General features: G+C 37.6%; 1 protein-coding gene across 5 annotated transcripts in view; it reads right to left on the bottom strand.

The window, feature by feature from the left end:
* Positions 1 to 15,858, bottom strand: part of ERICH2 (glutamate rich 2) — a 39,857-nt gene extending 23,999 nt beyond the window's left edge. Inside the window, exons 1-4 of one of the 5 annotated variants that reach the window (XM_066345310.1) lie at positions 15,773 to 15,858; positions 8,448 to 8,478; positions 7,569 to 7,605; positions 5,834 to 5,929 (exon numbers count right to left, since the gene is read on the bottom strand). In XM_066345310.1, the coding sequence (XP_066201407.1) occupies positions 5,834 to 5,929; positions 7,569 to 7,597 (125 nt within the window). In that variant the 5' untranslated portion in view covers positions 7,598 to 7,605; positions 8,448 to 8,478; positions 15,773 to 15,858. Of the gene's footprint in view, positions 1 to 5,833; positions 5,930 to 7,568; positions 7,606 to 7,956; positions 8,006 to 8,447; positions 8,479 to 15,651; positions 15,691 to 15,772 lie in introns of those variants that run through there. The other 4 variants (XM_066345313.1, XM_066345312.1, XM_066345314.1 and 1 more) reach the window with 4 other exon arrangements.
* Between the last annotated feature and the right edge of the window lie 4,188 nt (positions 15,859 to 20,046).

Raw genomic sequence — 20,046 nt, 5'->3', positions numbered from 1 at the left:
AAAGCAGAAGAATATACATTCTTTTCAAGTGCTTGTGGTACATTTTCTAGGATAGACCACATGTTAGGACACAAAACAAGTCTCAATAAATTTAAGAATACTGAAATCATATCAAGCATCTTCTCTGATCACATTGGCAACTACAAGAGAAAAACTGAAAAACATTCAAACACTTGTAGGCTAAATAGCATATTATTAAATAATGAACGGGTTAACAATGAGATCAAGGAAGAAATCAAAATTTCCTTGAAACAAATGAAAATAAACATACAACAACTCAAAGTTTATGGGACACAGTGAAAACAGTCCTAAGAGGCAAGTTCATCGCATTACAGGCATACCTCTAGAAGCAAGAAAAAGCTCAAATAAACAACTTAACCCTGCACTTAAAAGAACTGGAGAAAGAACAACAAATAAAGCCCAGAGGTAGTAGAAAGAAGGAAATAATAAAGATCAGAAAGAAAATAAATGACACAGAGGTTAAAAAAAAACAATACTAAAGATCAAGGAAACCGAAAGCTGGTCTTCGAAAGGGTAAACAAGATTGATGAACTTTTAACCAAACTCATCAAGAAAAAGAGAGAGAGGACCCAAATAAAAAAAATTAGAAATGAAAGTGGATGGGGGAGGAGAGGGGCACAAAGAAAACCAGTTAGAAGGTGATGGAAGACAATTGGACTTTGGGTGATGGGAATGCAGTATAATCAAATGTCAAAATAACCTAGAGATGTTTTCTCTGAACATATGTACCCTGATTTATCAATGTCACCCTATTAAAATTAATAATAAAAAATAAATTAAAATAAATAAATGAAAGTAGAGAACTGACATAACAGAAATAAAAAGGATTGTAAGAAAATATTATGAAGATCTATATGTCAAAAAATTGGACAACCTAGGCGAAATGGATAAATTCCTAGAAACATACAGTCTTTAAAACTAAATCTGGAAGAATCAGAAAACCTAAACAGACCAATTACAACAAATGAAATTGAAATGGTTATTAAAAAACTCCGAGCAAACAGAAGTCCTGGACCGAATGGCTTCACAGGTGAATTTTACCAAACATTCAAAGAATAACTAACACCTATCCTCCTCAAGCTATTTCAAAAAATTCAAGAGGAGGGAAGACTTCCAAGCTCATTTTATGAGGCAAGCATTATCTTCATTCCAAAACCAGGTAAAGACACTACAAATAAAGAAAACTATAGGCCAGTATCCCTTATGAACATGAATGCTAAAATTCTCAATATTAGCAAACTGGATCCAGCAATACACTAAAAAGATCATACATCACGATCAAGTGGCATTTATTCAGGGGAGGCAAGGCTGGTACAATATTTGCAAATCAATAAATGTGACTCATCACATAAACAAAATGAAGGATAAAAATTATATGATATCAAATGCAGAAAAAGTGTGATAAAATCCAGCGCCCATTTATGCTCAAAACTCTGAGCAAAGTAGGAATACAGGGAACATATCTCAACATAATAAAGGTCATTTATGACAAACCTATAGCCAACATCATACTCAATGAGCAAAAACTAACAGCAATTCCTTTAAGATTAGGAACAAGGCAGGGGTGCCCCCTTTCACCATTCAATATTGTTCTCAAAGTCCTAGCCACTGCAATCAGACAAGAAGAAGAAATAAAAGGCATCTAAATTGGAAAGAAAGTGAAACTGTCATTATTTACCGATGACAGGATATTGTACATAGAAAACCCTTAAGTCTGAGTCAAAAAACTACTAGAACTGATAAATGAATTCAGCAAGGTGGCAAGATATAAAATTAATATTCAGAAATCAGTGGCATTTTTATTCACTAACAATAAACTGTCCAAAAGAGAAATTAAGGAAACAATCCCCTTCACTACTGCAACAAAAGAATAAAGTACCTAGGAGTAAATTTAACCAAGAAGGTAAAAGACTTATATTCAGAAAATTGTAAGACATTGAATAAAGAAATCAAGATACAAACAGGTGGAAGCATATATTTTGTTCATAGATAAGAAGAATTAACATTATTAAAATGTCTATACTACCCAAAGCAATCTACAATTGCCATTAAAATACCAATGGCATATTTCACAGATGTAGAACAAACACTGCAAAAAATTTATATGGAACCAAAAAAGAACCCAAATAGCCTCAGCAATCTTGAAAATTAAGAACAAAGTGGAAGGCATCACAGTTCCTGATATCAAGTTATAGTACAAGACCATTGTAATCAAAACAGCTTGGCATTGACATAAAAACAGGTATGCAGATCAATGGAACAGAACAGAGAACCCAGAAATAAACCCATACCATTATGGTCAAGTGATATTTGACAAAGAAGGCAAGAGTATACAATAAAGTAAAGACAGTCTCTTTAATAAATGGTGTTGGGAAAATTAGGTACGTGAAAAAAAAAAAGAAACTAGACCACCAACTTAAACCATTCACAAAAATAAGCTCAAAATGGATAAAAGACTTAAATATAAATTGCAAAATCATAAAACTCTTGGAAGAAAACATAGGCAGTAAACTCTGCAATATCGCTCCTAGCAATATTTTTGCCGATATATTTCCACAGTATGTGAAATAAAGGCCAAAATAAACAAATGGTACTATATTAAACTAAAAAGTATTTGCACAGCAAAAGACACCATTAACAAAATAAAAAGACAGTCCACACAGTGGGAGAACATATTCACCAATACGTTTGATAAGGGGTTAATAACCAAAATTTATAAAGAACTTCCAAAACTCAACACCTGGAAGGTAAACAATCTAAGTAAAATATGGGCAAAGGAACTGAACATACACTTCACCAAAGAGGACATACAGATGGCCAATAGGCATATGAAAAAATGTTTAACATCACTAATCATCAGAATAATGCAAATTAAAACCACAATGAGATACCACCTCACACCTCTCAAAATGGCTCTCATTAACAAAACACACAAGTGCTGGCGAGGATGTGGAGAAAAGGGAACCCTCCTGCACTGCTGGTGGGAATGCAGACTTGTGCAGCCACTGTGGAAAACAGTATGGTGTTTCCTCAAAAAATTAAAAGTGGAACTGCCTTTTGACCCAGCTATCCCACTTTTAGGAATATAGCCTAAGAATTCCAAAACACTGATTCAAAAGAAGATATGCACCCCCATGTTTATTGCAGCATTGTTTATAATAGCCAAGATCTGGAAACAGCCCAAGTGTCTGTCCATCAGTAGATGAGTGGATAAAAAAAGCTGTGGTACATATACACAATGGAATACTATGTGTGGCCGTGAAAAAGAAGGAAATCTTACCTTTTGCGATGGCATGGATGGACCTGGAGATTATTATGCCAATTGAAATAAGCCAGACAGATAAAGACAAATATCATATGATCTCACTTATATATGGAATCTAATGAACGTGGTGAACTGAGGAATGGAATAGAGGCGAGGCAGGGTCACGGGGCGGGGGGGAGCAGAGGGTCAACTGTCAGAGGGAAGGGGGATGAGGGGACGGGATCAGAGAAGGTGAAGGGATTAGTGAAGTTATATATACATAACACACAGATACAGATAACAGGACAGCAAATCCCAGAGGGAATGGGAGGAGAATCAGGGGGAGGGGGACAAAGTGGTATAAGCGGGGGTGCGCTGTTGAGAGTTGAATTTTATACTGAATGGGACACCTGAATCCATGTTAACACAATAAATTTAAAAACTTTAAAAAATAAGTTCAAAAAATTGTTTAACTGGTGATTAAAATTCTATTTCTGCCTGACATCAGTCATTGTGTAATGATTCTTAGAAATCTTTTCAGAGTTCTTTAACACAAAGCATATATGCAATCAGTTCTATGAATGTCTTTGGTACATCACTGTATTATATATAATGGAATAAAACTATTTATGGAATAGTAACCTTTTTTTTTAAGTTTGTAAATCAATCCTTACCATTACTAAATGCTACACTTATGGAAAAAGTGCAATACTAATATTAACCTTTGGTCATAATATAAAGTAGCCTACTTTTTCATTAAGTAGCTGAAATAAAAATGGGTTTTCTCTTTTAACCTTTAAGCCTGAAACTTCATATAAATAAACAATGTGTTGAGACAGAGGCTTCTTGTGTGGTGCATTCTGTTTACAAAGACAGGTGCCCACTCATGCTGGTGGAAAAATAACCCCAAGTCTGTTTTTCATGGTCTTAAGATTCTTTTAATATGTCTTCTTTAACAAGTTTAAAAAATCAACTTCTAGTTTGCATGGAAAGATCTAAGAAGATGTGAAGTATTATTTTTTTCCCCAAAGTTATGACAGCTCCTTTATTTTTTAATTTTTATATTTTTAATTTATTGATTTTTACATAGAGGAGAAAGAGAAAGAGAAGCGGAAAACATCAACTCTTAGTAGTTGCTTCCTGTATGCTCCTTGACTGGGCAAGCCCAGGGTTTTGAACTGGTGACCTCAGCACTCCAGGTTGATGCTTTATCCACTGCGCCACCACAGGTCAGGCTATGGTGGCTCTTTTATATCCCCATGAAATATGAATACAGAACATTAGTACTATAGTTAAGTTAGTGGTTTTGTCAAGTGGGTTAACAAAGAGGTTGAACAGCTTGTTATATTCTAAATACTATAAAAGAGAATGGAATCTTTACTTCTCCAGTATAGACTGCTAAAGCAAAACCCCTCCATGGTAGTACAAAATGCACAGCAAAGATGATTTGCATTTGTTCTGCCTCTGCCCTTCTCAATTTTTTGACTGCGAAGAAAAACATCCAAGAAGAAACTCTACATATGAAGAGTTGAGAAGTCACTTAAGTATTCAATTTCTAGCACGGTGAGATTCCTATTATACCAAAGGTCATCACAAGTGATTGCTAGAATTTATTTGCCCAAATAGCTAATCTAGATCAAAGGGGCTTTACTGTCTACGCCCCGCCCACAAGGTAGAGTATTTTGTTGAATCCAAGACACTATATATTTACTAGACATAACATTATTTAAGAAAGAAAAAAGCATTGCCAAGTTTAAGGTGCCATCAATTGTCAGAGATGTCAAATTATAATGAAAATATGTATACATATTATATTTCAAATATGAAATGTTACTTTTATATATTGCCTATGTTATATCCCCAAGGAAGAGAATTTAGCTAAGATAGGTCTGGGTACTGGAATAATTGGAAATGCTTTTAATAGTCTTAATGATATAACATATAGGAAGCCAACATGCTTAATGGCCTGAAAATAAATGGGATATTACTATTTGGAAGAAGTAAACATGCCACAAAAATACATATGAGAATTGGGGTCCGATCATCATTTTAACAATAAAATATGAATTCCTTCTCTGCTCACTTTCTGTAGTCTTTCTCATATACAATTTCAAAGACTCAAAGGCCAAAGGCTTACCTCCTCTTCAACTGTAATCTATTGACTTCCATTTGAGAAAGTGATGTTATTTATGGTAATAATGCCTCTATTTTTTAAAAATAGATAACCTGTATGCTCTAAAGATCTGTTATTTAAATACAGTTACAATTAAAGAAAGATTCAAACTTTTACTTTATGAAATATCCTTTGGAAATGGAAGATATTTAACTTAGTATCTGCTAAGGTTAGCAAGTTAGTCAAGTTAGACATCTCACTGGAACATATATATGCAAGAGGGTAAATGACCTAGGTGTTAGGACTGTTACTCAGTTAAGAGCACTGGGCATAGTTATGAAATGTCTCCAAATTTCTATTGGAATTAACAAGGTTTTCAAAAAATTTATATTTTAAATGTTTTAAAATGATTTATAATTTGTCAAACATGGACCTAAAAATTAATTAGAACTTACTTTTCTAAGAATGCCTTGGCTCTATTTAGACAAGCTTGTGTTGCTGGCACATAAAGTTTGCTGGGCAATCTTGGTCTTCGTTTAAAGAAGCAGTTACTTCAAGTGTAAAAATGGGAATAAAAAAATAACTAGTCATTCATTTTAGAAAAGATAAAATGTATGATTATGAAATAACACAGATGATTTCTCCAACCTCAGAGCACTGAGTGCTGAGGGTCGGCTTCAGTCATTTCCCCTCACATTGTTATGCTCAAAAGCTAGACTGAAAAACCAACAACAGATCCAAGGCCCAACATCCATAAGATTTTGTCCAGTATTAAAGATATATTTTACCTTTACTACTGAAAAGTTTGTTAATTAAGTGAAATTTGTTGATGACAAAATCTTTCACACATGGATCTATGGGGGGTAAAGGATAAATGTGTTTTGGGTGCAGAGAAGTTTGAAACTTAAGGTTTATAAAGTCCTTGTGGCTTGGAGTGGAATGAAAGCAATCAGAAGATTAAGGCAAAGAACTAGTGGGGGTCCTGGCCAGTGGTGCAATTAATAGAAGTCATCCTGTCGGCCAACTAGTTGATGCTTCTCTTTCTCTCCCCCCCCACCACCCCACCCCGCCTCCTATCCTCTCCCTCAAATCAATGGAAAAAAAGTAGTGGGGAAAGAAAACTTCTAGTTTTCCTCTAACCCAAGCTGGATAGGACCTTTGGGCAAATAATTCCGCCTGCCAGTCAGACTATGGAGGCAATGGGGGGCGGTGGGTAGGGGGTAGAAAGTGAAATCTAAAGCTACCCTGAGAAAATTCACCAAGTTGGCAGGTTAGTCACAGTAGTCCCCAAACAAAGGACCCTCATGATTTTCTATTTTCTTATTTCATCATCCCCCCCCCCCCCCCCCCAGGACTGGCCCTGTTTGCCTTCAACTTTGGGTAAGGTACCTGAAGTGACAAACCCACACAATGGTAGCAATCCACTTCAAATAACAACCAAACCAAACCCCAACTCTTCTCTGCGAGTAAATGAAAGGGGACATGATCATCTTACCCTTTCAAAAAGCAGCTGGATAAGCAGATGTGATTATTAATTAGATCAAGAGAAAGAGTAGGCACTCTGTTTTTCTATTCTGGCCCAGGCCGCCTTTGATTTATCCCTGGGGTATCAATAACTACCTCAGGATGTGGATCACCCTTGCTCCAGTTTCAACACTGCTTAGCACCATCTCCGAATATTGGGGCTCATAGTAGACAAAACAATATATTTTCATTAGTGACCTACTAACTTATTGAAAGTTATAATTCCCTCAAAGATTACTAAAATTGTTTTAGATTTTTAAATTTAAATGTTTTCTACCATGTAATAGGATATGTGTGTATATCAGGGCACTTACTTTTTCTGGTTGTCTATAATATTTAATTTGAAATAAATAGATTCTCATCATTGATCGGTTATATATTACTCTCCCTTTAATATAAAAATATGTATTTTATATATAACTTACAACAAAGCCAAGGTGGATTCTAATTTTAATTTTTAGGTTTGACAATATGAAATTAAAATACATGTTATATTAGGTAAAAATTTTTAGCAATTTTAACAACTGCTTTGACTGAAGCAAAAGCTAAGGCACTAATTTATGCATTTCTGTCCTTTCAAATTTAATTGGGTGACAAATGATTGCCTTATCTACTTCTATTGCTCAAAAGTCATGTGTATTTGCACAACCAGAGACATTTTCTTACTCGGACACTGTTTCAACTGCTTCGGTCATCACTTCTTCTGAAAGAGAAGGAATAAATAATATCTCAGTATTTTATAAATAGTGATATTCTTTTTTTTAATTAATTTTAATGGGGTGACATTGATAAATCAGGGTACATATGTTCAGAGAAAACATCTCTAGGTTATTTTGACATTTGATTATGCTGCATTCCCATATAAATAGTGATATTCTTAATAGAAATTCCTGGCTGGCAAATATTTAAGCATATTTTGAATGACAGACAATAAAATAAAGGGTTCAATTGCTAAGTCTTTCAACCACACTCAACCATTCCAGTAGACTGTCTTCTTAATATTTAGGACAAAATGGTGTTCAAACATATTCTTTTAAAGCAATAAGTCATTTACCCTTTGGATCAAACACTAGCAATTTGCCATTCTGTCTATATTTCGATGCCTAAAATAGAAGCAGAAATAAAAACTAGCATTATCATTATTATTTTCATTTGAAGTATACTGCTCACAAAAATTAGGGGATATTTCAAAATGAATATAAAGTGATAAAAAAAAGCATTGGACTTTTTTTATTAAACAAGAACATCAGAAATGCAAACAAGTCATAAAAGTTGTTCAATTGTGCAAAAAAATGCAAAACCAACTTTATTTCATTGGTGAAAATACACTATACAAAAGGCTGAAAGTACTGGAGTATCTGCACGTTTCCTGATCCCCTAATTTCTGTGAGCAGTGTGTTTGAAGTAACTTATTCATAGTCTTCATATAAATATTTCTGTTATCTAGGCTTAAAAGTGACTTTCCCCTAAAGAAATTATTAAAAACTATATAAATTGATGTTAAAATAGAACTAAAGTGTCCTAAAAAAGTTTATGTACTCTTACCTTTACAGCAAATGTCTTGTCTAGATAAGTCCTGCAAAAACGAAAATATTTACTTCACAAGTCTTGAAACACTTGTATAAATTTAGACTATAAATAAAATAGAATGCAAAACTCAGTTTGTTAGCAAAGTGTTAAGTAGGTACTTTGTTTTTGTTTTGTTTTTTGATAGCATTATTTCCATCCTAACTAAAAGCCTTCATTCTTCCAGATATGAAATTGGATTAAAAAAAAAAAGTGTAGAGACATTAACCCCTTCTCCCATTTTATCTTAGAGTCTATATAAAAAGAGCTTCAGGAATAATTTTGTGTGTTAAAAAAGTGATGTATTAAACAAACCTGGACTGTTGATATTTCAGTTTTATATAACTTGGTCTTGAGGTCTAGATCCAAATACAACCAACAGCAGGTAAGGACACACCTTTCCTACTGAGCAGACCCTGAAAATCATAAATCAGCTGGGCTCATGCTTACAGCACTTTTTTTCTTTCCCACTTTAATAAAACATGATGTAAACCAAACTATCTACCACGTTCTAGTTCATCTATGTTTTTAAAAATACCTTTATAGGTCCTGGCCGGTTGGCTCACATCCCTGTTCTGCCATGTGCCATGTAAGCTTGTATAAGTTACTTAATTTCTCCAGGCCTCGGTTCCTACATGTGTAAAGAGGGATCACAATGCTGTCCACTTCATAGGATCATTATAAGGACTATATATATGATCTGGGTAGTGTTTAGCACAGTGCATGGCACATAGGAGGGACACTGTAGAAACCTTGATGTTTATTTAAAGGAAAAACTGAAAAGATTTCCTATGAGGCAGGTTAAGATTGCTTAGGGAAACAAAAAGGAGGTTTCACTGAGATTGAGACAAGCAGATTAGCTCTTTAGACTTTTAAATAATTAATACAAAACCACACAAGCCCCAAAGTAATGATACTTGTTTAGAAAGATCACTGACTCCATAAAAAAAGCACAGTCCTTGAGAACAAAGGTAAAGGTAAAGCAGTGGCTGACAGGCTGAGCAGAATGAGGTGCAGCCACTGGATAACTAGTACGCATTTTTCAAGTAATTATCAATATGCAAATATCTCTGGAAGGAAATGCTTTCAGAAGAGAAATGACAGTATTGGTTGACTGTGGGGATGCCTACAGGACTTGGGTGGGATATTTTTACTTTATGTGTATCTGTACCTCTTGAACTTTGAACCAAATTAATGCATTACCTATTTTAAAAAATAGTTTAAATTTTGCAATACCATTTATATCTTTATGTTTATCCATCCCTTAAAGGCAATTCTCTTCTCCACCCCATGATACCTGTTCAAATTGGGGTCATGGTATCCAGAAAGAACAGAATACAGGTACACACCTTGTATGTTCATTATTGCTGGTTATGATTAATGTTACCATCACAACATTCATTTAATAAGCCCTTTGAGTTTCTACTAAGTATACCCTCTGGCTTTTGGAACATGGGTGAACTCTTCTGATGTCTTTCAACAGTTCCAGTGGTAATGGGAACAACATCAATGATAATTCCCAATTTTCATGTAACATTCAATGTCTATTTGACACTAACATTTGATGAGTACCTACTACGTATTATATATGTCTGTGATAAGCCCTGGGGATACAAGAGAAGCTCATAACTTAACTTTATAGTGGAAACAAGTACTAACTCCTTATATATATAGGACAGACTGAACTTCAAAGTACTGTATAAACCCTTCCTTCAAGAAGCTCTGATGTACTTTTCCACACTACCCAAACTGGATCAGTCAAATCCCTTCTGTTAAGCTCATGAACTGGAGATATCTAAGGAGAGTCAGTAGGCACTGGAGGTAGAATTGGAAAGCTAGAGAGAAAGTCTAATCATCAGAGCTGTGCCTGAACAACTTTCCAGTTCCAGAATCAAGCCTGAGGCCTGTTCTCCAGGTTTGCTGTATTCCTCCATGTGGGAGACTGCAAGCTGGCAAAGCCCTTGCAGTTTAAGGCTTAGCCAAAGGTTAAACTCTTTCCCCACACCTCCATACTGGCTATGAAGCTGAGTACTGTATTTGTACTGGTCCCATTCCTCCATCTCCTTTGATTAAGTTGCTAGAGGCAATTTACATGCCCTTCCTCTCACCCTTTGTTTGTTCTGATGTTGGTTGATTTCAGTTATGCAGGCTGGAGAGCACTTGGGAGAATTCTTGGGTTGCCTTGGAAATGTGACTTTGTATCAGAGATCTCTTTGATTTGCTAATGACTTTACTCTGCCCTAAAAATAAAGAGGTTTGGGGGTGGAGACTGCTCTTGCAAGCTATCAGTGTTGCAGAGACCTCTCGACCCCATCCTTTTTCTGAGTTTATTTCTTTATTCCGCACCATTCTCACTCAGGACCTGGACAATTACTAACCGCACTGGTTCGCGGCGCTTCCAGGTATAATTTCTACAAGTATCACTAAAATAAGGTATTGTCTACTGACAGCCCCTTCCTCCTTATGTGGCTAAAAAATCCACCCACCTGAACACAAGAGTACTACTGTGCTAAGACACAGCAATCATAATAACTCATAAGCTATCACAGTGACTGGACCATGGGGTGAACTGTGATCCAAGCTAAGCTCATCACAACCTTTCTCCAAGACTTTCCAAGTGGAATTATCACAGAGGTAAAGAACTAGGGTTCTAGCCTTCAAGAAAAAAAGTGGCTGTGAGTGAAGCAGAATATACAAAAGAATCAGGGATGAGAGATGAGCAGTCAAGAGAGAGACAGATATTTGACTTATTTCCAGATCAACCTATGCCTTTCCCATGGGCCAATTAATTTCTCGTTTTGCCAAAACAAGCTGGGGTTTATTTTTGACATATGAAGCCAAGAGACATTACTCCTTGAAACCAAAAGAGGCTAACATACCTGATACTATGTAAAAAGAGGTACACATTAGAATTAAGAAAGCCTGAGGGAACACAGAGTGAGAAATGATGAATTCTATCTGTTAGGAAGACTGAGTCAGGCTTTACAATGAAGACATTTACATAACCAAGTCAAGACAAAGTAGTTAGTCAACAAAAGGGGAAGAGAAGTCCAGCATTAGACAATGTCAATAGATGAAATCGGAAATGTATGTGAAAGTAAATTTTATTTTTTATATTTTAAAATTTTTATTGATTTTAGAGAGGGGGTGAGAGAAAGAGAAAGAGGGCGGGAGGAGCGGGAAGTATCAACTCATAGTAGCTGCTTCTCATATGTGCCTTGACCGGGCAAGCCCAGGGTTTCAAACTGGCGACCTCAACATTCCAGGTGGATGCTTTATCCACTGCACCACCACAGGTCAGGTGGATGTGAATTTTGAAAGTCATTAATTGCCATGAGCTAAGGATGTTGGGTTTTAACCAAAAGGCAATAGAAAGCAAACCAAGCCTTTGAAATTCTGTGGAAGGTAACAGAAGAGAAAATGGAAGGGCTCGTTTCTAAAAGAAAGGGTTTGGTTTTGGGTTTTGTCTTCTTAGCTATCTCCGTCTAGACTGCTATTTTCAAGGTACAGGAACCAATTAGTTTAGGCAAAAAAGAGAGATAAAGTGTTGGCTCATCGAATCTAAGAGTTGAATATCTACGCTGTGAGGAAGTCAGGACACAGCAGATACAGCTGTGTTCAAGGGGGGGAGGGTGGCACTGTCTCTTCTTAATTTCAGCTTTTCCTTGTATGTGGGCCTCCTTCTGTCTCTCACTGCAGACAGATTTTCTATACATGGCACAAAACAGGGCTCCCAGCAATTCATGAGTTATATGTGATGTAGTTCTAGCCTTTAAGGAAAAGTGGACCCTTGACAATCAAAAACCCCAGTCAAGAGCCCAATTAGTTTCAACGGGTTTTTTTTGGGGGGGGGGGAGGCTATAAAGAACAGATAAACTCAAGCTGCCTTAAAAATAAATTCTAGCATCTATGTCACACAATCTGGTGCTCAATAAATATTTGTTGAACAAATGAAATGGAAAGGAAGGAAACAAGAAAGCAAAGGAAGATAACATATTAACCAGAGCTTCACTATCCAACATGGTAGCCACTAGCTATATGTGGCTACTGAGCACTGGAAATGTGTTCAATCTGAGATATGTACACTGGGCAATAAAGATTTAATAGCAAAAGAAGAATGTAAAACATCTTGTACCCCCCCTCCTCTAAGTAAGTGTTCACTAACCAGCAGCCATTAAGGCCAAATGGATTTTAATTGGATTCTAAAGGGTTTTTTACTTATTTATTTTATTTTACTTTTTATTTATTCATTTTAGAGAGGAGGGAGAGAGAGAGCGAAGGGGGGGAGGTGCAGGAAGCATCAACTCCCATATGTGCCTTGACCAGGCAAGCCCAGGGTTTTGAACCAGCGACCTCAGTGTTCCAGGTCAATGTTTTATACACCACACCATCACAGGTCAGGTCAGATTCTAAAGGTTTAAAAAAATTTTTATAAAATGTGTCACCAACATTTAAAATTCAGATTTCAAAGAATTTTTATTTTAGGTTTTTCTTGTAATATTGGAAGACATTTTTTCTTCATTCCACTGTGCAATTATTTTATCCTTTTGGGCTATTTGTTTTTATAAGCTATCTTGGATTCTAATAGAGAAAGAATGAATTATTAAATAGCTACATGCTCAGGCCCTACAACTGTGGTGAGGAGAGATAGGGCTGATTAAGTGCCATCCTCTATCTTAGAGGAACTTAATGGGGAAACATAAAAGGATGTAGGAGCAATATTTCATTGCATAGCTCACATGTGTATAAAATGGCTTTTATGATCATCTGTCACATTCATATTTCAAAATGACTATATATAAATTTTGTATATTTCTATTACAACATAATATAGTGCCCAGACTCTGGGGTCAGATTGCGTATGTTTAAATTTCTGCAAATCTCGTGACCTTGAGCAAGTTCTTTAACCTCTCTATGATTCACCATCCTCAACTGTAAAATGATTATAAAAACACTACCTACTTCGTAGAGTTATAGTGAGGGATAATGTAAATAATAATAAATAATAGCTGCACCTATCTCCTACTACAATTATAATTACAACTCCTCCTCCTCTTATTATTACTGTTATTACCTACAGCCTAGCAGGAACAGGGCTGGTGGTGAACTCTTGGCCTAAGAATGTCAGATCTAAGTGCACAACTGAGACTGGATGGGGCAAAGGGGGTGGGGGGAACACTGAAGAGTTAGCTCCAAGGTGGTAGAAGGAAGCTCTGGAATTCTGGACTGATACAACGGAATTCCTATAAAGGTGTTGAAATTCAGCTTTGCTAAACTATTAACACATATAGAGCAGTGCTATTGTTTTCCTAAGATTAAAAAAAAACACAATTAGCAGCCCTGGCCGGTTGGCTCAGTGGTAGAGTGTCGGCCTGGCGTGCAGGAGTCCCGGGTTCGATTCCCGGCCAGGGCACACAGGAGAAGCGCCCATCTGCTTCTCCACCCCTCCCCCTCTTCTTCCTCTCTGTCTCTCTCTTCCCCTCCTGCAGCCAAGGCTCCATTGGAGCAAAGTTTGCCCAAGCCGCTGAGGATGGCTCTGTGGCCTCTGCCTCAGGCGCTAGAGTGGCTCCGGTCGCAACAGAGCTACGCCCCGGATGGGCAGAGCATCGCCCCCTGGTGGGTGTGCCGGGTGGATCACGGTCAGGCGCATGCGGGAGTCTGACTGCGTCCCTGTCTCTGGCTTCAGAAAAATACAAAAAAAAAAAAAATTAATGTGGATTTGGAATACTTTGTATTTGGTTTTTAGAAGAATGAAACAAATAAGAAATTTCAGTGCCTTGTCCACATTTATTCAAAAAAAGAGAAAAAAAAACTTTCAGGAGTCTCTTGGGGTAAGAACAGATTCATTCAATTCACCTATGCACTCTGGGAAGTCAAATGATTAATTTATCATTATGCCAGTGTTAATTTAAATGCTACCCAGGTGCAGGGTAGAATAGTTTAAATAGTCAGAAGACCACACTATGACTTTATTTATTTATTTTTAAATGTTCATTATTGCTTTATTTTTATTAACCACAAAATGAAAGAAGCACACCTGTCTTTCAACAGATGAGTGGTTAAACATACCGTATTTCCCCATGTATAAGATGATCCCATGTACAAGATGCACCTTAATTTTGGAAATAATGCACCGAAATTTGGAAAATAATGTATTACATAAAGATATTGAACTCAAGTTTTATTCATCATAAAATTCATACAACTCCTCATCACTGTCAAAACTCCCCTCCATTAGCTTGTCTTCATCTGTGTCTGATAACGAATCACTTTCTTCAACAGCGGACGCAAAAACAAGCACAAAAAAGCGGGAAATGCAAGTAAAAAAACCTACAACCACTGTATAAGACGCACCCAGTTTTTAGATCCCAAATTCTTTGAAAAAATGTGTGTCTTATACATGGGAAATACAGTTCCTACGTTTTAATATTAATTTCTTTTTAATTTTTTATTGAATTTATTGGGGTGACATTGGTTAGTAAAATTATACAGGTTTAGGTGCACAATTTTATAACAACACATCACCTGTATAATGCATTGTGTGTTCACCACCTCAAGTCAAGTCTCCATCCAACCATACTATGACTTTAAAATTTTCAGATCAATTTCACTATCCCAAGGCTGAAGACTTAACCTTACAAGGGATCCGCTGTCCAAGACCCTCATTTTACAAAAAAATAAAATAAAGCCGCTGAGGTTAAATAATTTGTCCAAATTCCAACGGAATAATTTTTATGTCTGCGTAAATTATGTCTAGAGAGTAATAATGTCTTAACTATAGCGAGTGAGTGCTTACTCCTATTGGCCATTAAGCTGTTTCCAAAAAAGAAAAAATAAAATTTTAAAAATTTTAAAGGTGTGTGTGTGTGTGTGTGTGTGTGTGTGTGGTAGGGGAAGAGGGCCGAGGGAAGTAGCGGAAACCCTGGAACATAGACATTTTCATTAGGGGAGTGGGGGAGGTGCGGAGAAGAGGAGTTGGCACGTGGGAATCCGCAGGTCAGAGCCGGTGGCGTGTCTAGCCTGTCAGAACTGCCCCGTTGTCACACACTCACGTGGACACTAATATCCTTCCTGAGTGCCCAACTCCAGCCAGAGGAAGCCGAGTGCGGGGCGCACCGCCAGCCGCGCGGGTCCTCCCTTCTCGCGCGCTACCTCGGCAGCCGTGGGGCCCCAGAGCCCAAACCTGGAGTGTGCAGAGAAGTTTGAGGGTTCGGAGACGGGCCTGGGTGGTCCGAGGTGACGGACGAGTCCGGCTGCAGCGGGGATGGGGAGAGGGAGACCCGCCGTCGCCGCGGCCCTCTTACCCGCTTGTGGCCCTCTCACGACGACCATCTGAAACGCAGTCAGCGAAGTCCAGCCTAGCGGGCGCTTCGCGCGAGTTTGAGAGCACCTTGCCGCAGACGCCTCGTCGCCATGGAGACGACACCGCCAGCGGCGGGAGCCCCGGGAGCCGCAGAGCGGAGCGACGGAAGGGGCGGGGCTGAGGTCGGTGGAGCTCAGGGAGCTGGGGAGGGACGTAGAGGGGGCGGGCCGCGCCCGGCGAGCCGCGGAGGGCGCGAGACGGAGGGGGCGGAGCCGGGCGGGGCCGGGGCGGGCCTGAGGGGTGGGCCTCAGGGGCCGGGGCGGGGCGAGCCTGGGCGGGGGCTGAGGGGCTGGGCGAGGGTGGGGCAGGGGCGGAGCCAGCTCCGCGAGTCCCAGTCAGTGCCTGGCTGGAGACCCGGCTGGGAGAGTGCCCAATGGTTCTAGGGGTCGCGCGGCGCAGCGAATTATGTGCGTGCACCCTCGGATGCACGTCCGCACGCGCACCGGTTATTTTGAGAGGAACAGAAGGGAGGGAAATTGAAATATCGTTGTCCATACCTGATCCTATTCTTGGCGGGAAGAGGGAAAAGGGAGGAGTGGCTTCTTTAGTGTTTTAAACTTGTTGAGTAAAAGAAGTCTTGAATTAGGAGAGAGGGTTGTCCCTGAATGTGAATGAACAAATATTCCCTGCAGGACTTGGTCCCTCAAACTGAGGTAGCTCCGAGATAATTATGGTTTTTTGGGGGGAATCGCTGGACGTCGGTTTTCCCAGAAATCAGATTCGAGTGATTAGAACAGGGACTCTTCTCTGACACCAACCCGGGCCAAGTCCTGGGTGAAATCGACATTGGCCAATGGGATGTTTTACTGCTTAAATAACTGTTTTCGTCATAGAAGGGGGTGGGGGAGAACATCTATTAGAAAATTCTATTATCCCGCAAGCTTGGCTTCTAGGAAGTCACTGGATCGATTTGTTGCTAGGCAACGTGTTTTGATGGAAGTCTGTTTGTTGGGATAAATCTGGATTCGAATTTCACTGAGTAGCCCTGATAATGAGGTATAAGTGCTGTTTAAACTCTGGGTTTAGGTGCCTTTTGGGAACATTTACCTTGGCAGATGGTTGTGAGCTTCAGATGACATAAAATATATAAAGCTCTGACATGTAGAAGATGCTTAATAAGTGGCAAATTTTTATGTATGTATTGTTATTCTATTATTAAAATAGAACCAGCTGAACTACTTCAAGAACAAAAAGCATGCAGAGATTCAGGGTTTTTTTATTATTGATTTTGAGAGAGAGAGAGAGAGAAAGAGGGGAGAAGTAGAAAGCATCAACTATAATAGTTGCTTCCTGTATGTGCCTTGATTGGGCAAGTTTAGGGTTTTGAACCAGCAACCTCAGGGTTCCAGGTAATGCTTTATTTATTGTGCCATCACAAGTCAGGAAAGAGATTCATTTATTTTAAACTTTTCTTAATCGTCTGTCCTCATTCACTCTAAATCTTGGAACCCTGGATGGAAGGAAGGAGGAAAATGAATAAAGACAGAATGGAAGTTTTTAAAATAACTCAGTGAAGTCATTGACAAATACATCCCTACCTAGGTTGATAAGGGCATAGAAAACCACTACCTCCTCTATTATAGGAACACCCTTACATAGCTGTCTGAAGTTTGCAGAACTTTCTTTCAAATAAGGCAAAAGGAAATTAATTTATCTTTGGAAACATTAATTTTGATGAATTTGCTTTGTACTGAAGAATGGCTAATGTCTGACTGGCTATTCCCATTGTCCTACTCCAAGGAAAGTAAGAAAACCTCAACTCTGATTAAGCTTCCTCTTCCTACCTTTCTTCCAACAGAAGATCAAGTCCATTTGTAGAGTGTGGTATTTTCAGTGTTTACTTATTGTTCTGGAAAAAAACGGGGCAAAAATGGTTTAATTATCTTTGAACATAAAAGTATTTTTCCCACATGGAGGGTTGCTAGATCTGGCTTTCACCTTGGGCTTCAAGTTCTGCATGTTCAAAGTGGGGGTAATATACACTACTTGCCCCAATAGCTCAAAACATGAAATGAGAGAAAAAAAAACCTCACACAGAGCCTGGCAAATGACAATTGATCAATAACTTTTAGCTATTATTAGTATGTATGTGATACTGTAATACTATGTATCTGAATAAAGGGGAGCTATAAGGATTAAATATCATTTAGGTATAGTGCCTGGCCCAGGGTCTATTTGAACTCATGATAGTTATTTTATTCTCACTGATAAAAAACAAAACAAAACAAAACACCATATTTCATCTTTGTATAACTTCAGAAATAATTTGCTTAGCTCTGTAACTTTTGTACAGAAGTTATTGGTGTAATATGCAAAAGTAGGCAAAACTTAGCTCTGGCTTGTGCATTTATGTCACTGAATAAATTGCCCAAAGTCTCTATCTAGTGAAGGTTTGTTCTGACAAAATGAGAGGGAAAATCCACACTCTTATAAAAATATTAGATCACCCTGCAACATATATCTTTTATTAAACTCCATGGTTTTTAGTGGATAAATTTTTATTATAGACCTGAATGTTAGCAGTATCATAAAAAGTGTTTAAATAACTTTTAGTGTTCTGATTAAAAAAGCAGTGCATATTCAGGATAGACATTTGCAACACACAAACAAAAGAAAAGAATAGAATAGCCAGTGGTGGCACAGTGGATAAAGCATCAACCTGGAATGCTGAGGTTGCCGGTTCAAGACCTATGGCTTGCCCAGTCAAGGCACATTTGAGAAGCAACTATTATGAGTTGATACTTCCCGCTCACCTTCTTCCTCTTTCTCTCTCTCTCTCTCTCCTTTCTCTAAAATCAATAAATAAGAAGATAGAGCATCGGTTGGGCGCATGCGGGAGTCTGTCTGACTGTCTCTCCCTGTTTCCAGCTTCAGAAAAATACAAAAAAAAAAAAAAAAGAGCATTAAAAAATGAATAAAAACCACCTCAATCAAAAATTTTACCCTTTTTGTATCTTATATATAAGATTCATATTATTAATGTACATGTTATCGTCCCTTTTTGTTTAACATTCTAATATGACATTTCTCCAATGTCTTTAAAAAGTCTTCAAAACATTTTAATGGTCGTATATTATACAATATTTATAAATAATAATTTACCCATAATTATTCAACCAGTCAGCAATTTGGAAAGTTCCAGGTCTTCTCTTGTAATTCATTCTTTCAAGAATATTTATTGAGTTCTTACTACATACTAGTGCTATGCTAGACAGAAGTCAACTGGTGAAAAGTAACTATAAATATAAGGTCTTAATGAACATCTTTGTGAATAAATTTTTGATGGTATCTTTCATTCTTAAACTGAATTCCTAAGACTATGGAAACAACTTCAAAAAGCACTTTTTCTGGTTCAAAGGCAAACTTAAGTAAAATTCTGAACTGTAAAATATTAACTTTTTGGAAAATTGCCAACAGACTTAATATTTATTTTGTGCAAAGTGTGAATTTACCCAGAAGATGCTTTCTCCTTAGTGACTGTGAAACATCAAGGGCGGTTGAAGTGTATTGACTTTGGCTTTTATCTCTAATTCTTTCCAGGATTTGCAGGTTTTCTCAATAGTGTGAGAGTGTTTGAAGTCTATGCAAATTGCTCTACTTCCTCCTCTCACAGTTAAAATGTTAACTATTTTATTTCTAGCTTTCCTCTTGTAAACATATGGCTTTTCTACATTTCTTTCATTTACCTCCCTGTGTGAAACATTTTGTATCTTCACACTTTTCAACTTTTAAACCCAAGTTGTAACACATTTCTACATGATACTGACATAGGCTGTAGTTAATTTTGGTCAAGAGACATGTGAATTAACCAATGTATTTAGGGAATTTCATAATAAAGATTATTTATTTTAAGTAATAACCACTCCCAAGCACACACACACACACACACACACACACACCCTACTATTGTTTGACAAATGTATATAAGGCTGAACCATGTGAAATCGCCATTTGTGGATTAAAAATAGATGACAACTTCATGTGGCTCTATCTATATTATTAATTAGTTTATGATTTTTTCCAACTTTTTCCAAGTATTTAACTTCCTGATGATTATACTAATGATTTCCTTTATTATTACACAAGATCATGTTTTCCTTCACTTTCATAAATTCTGGAATCTAGCCAAGAGAGTGTTTATTTATTATTGCAGAGACAGTAGAGGGAGCCTGCAGCCAAAATATTGTTATTTTAGTTTTCACATTAATGTTGATT

Source organism: Saccopteryx leptura, chromosome 7, assembly GCF_036850995.1.
Source record: "Saccopteryx leptura isolate mSacLep1 chromosome 7, mSacLep1_pri_phased_curated, whole genome shotgun sequence".
In the NCBI taxonomy this organism is placed as follows: Eukaryota; Metazoa; Chordata; class Mammalia; order Chiroptera; family Emballonuridae; genus Saccopteryx; species Saccopteryx leptura.
This window is presented reverse-complemented; position numbering and strand designations above follow the sequence as displayed.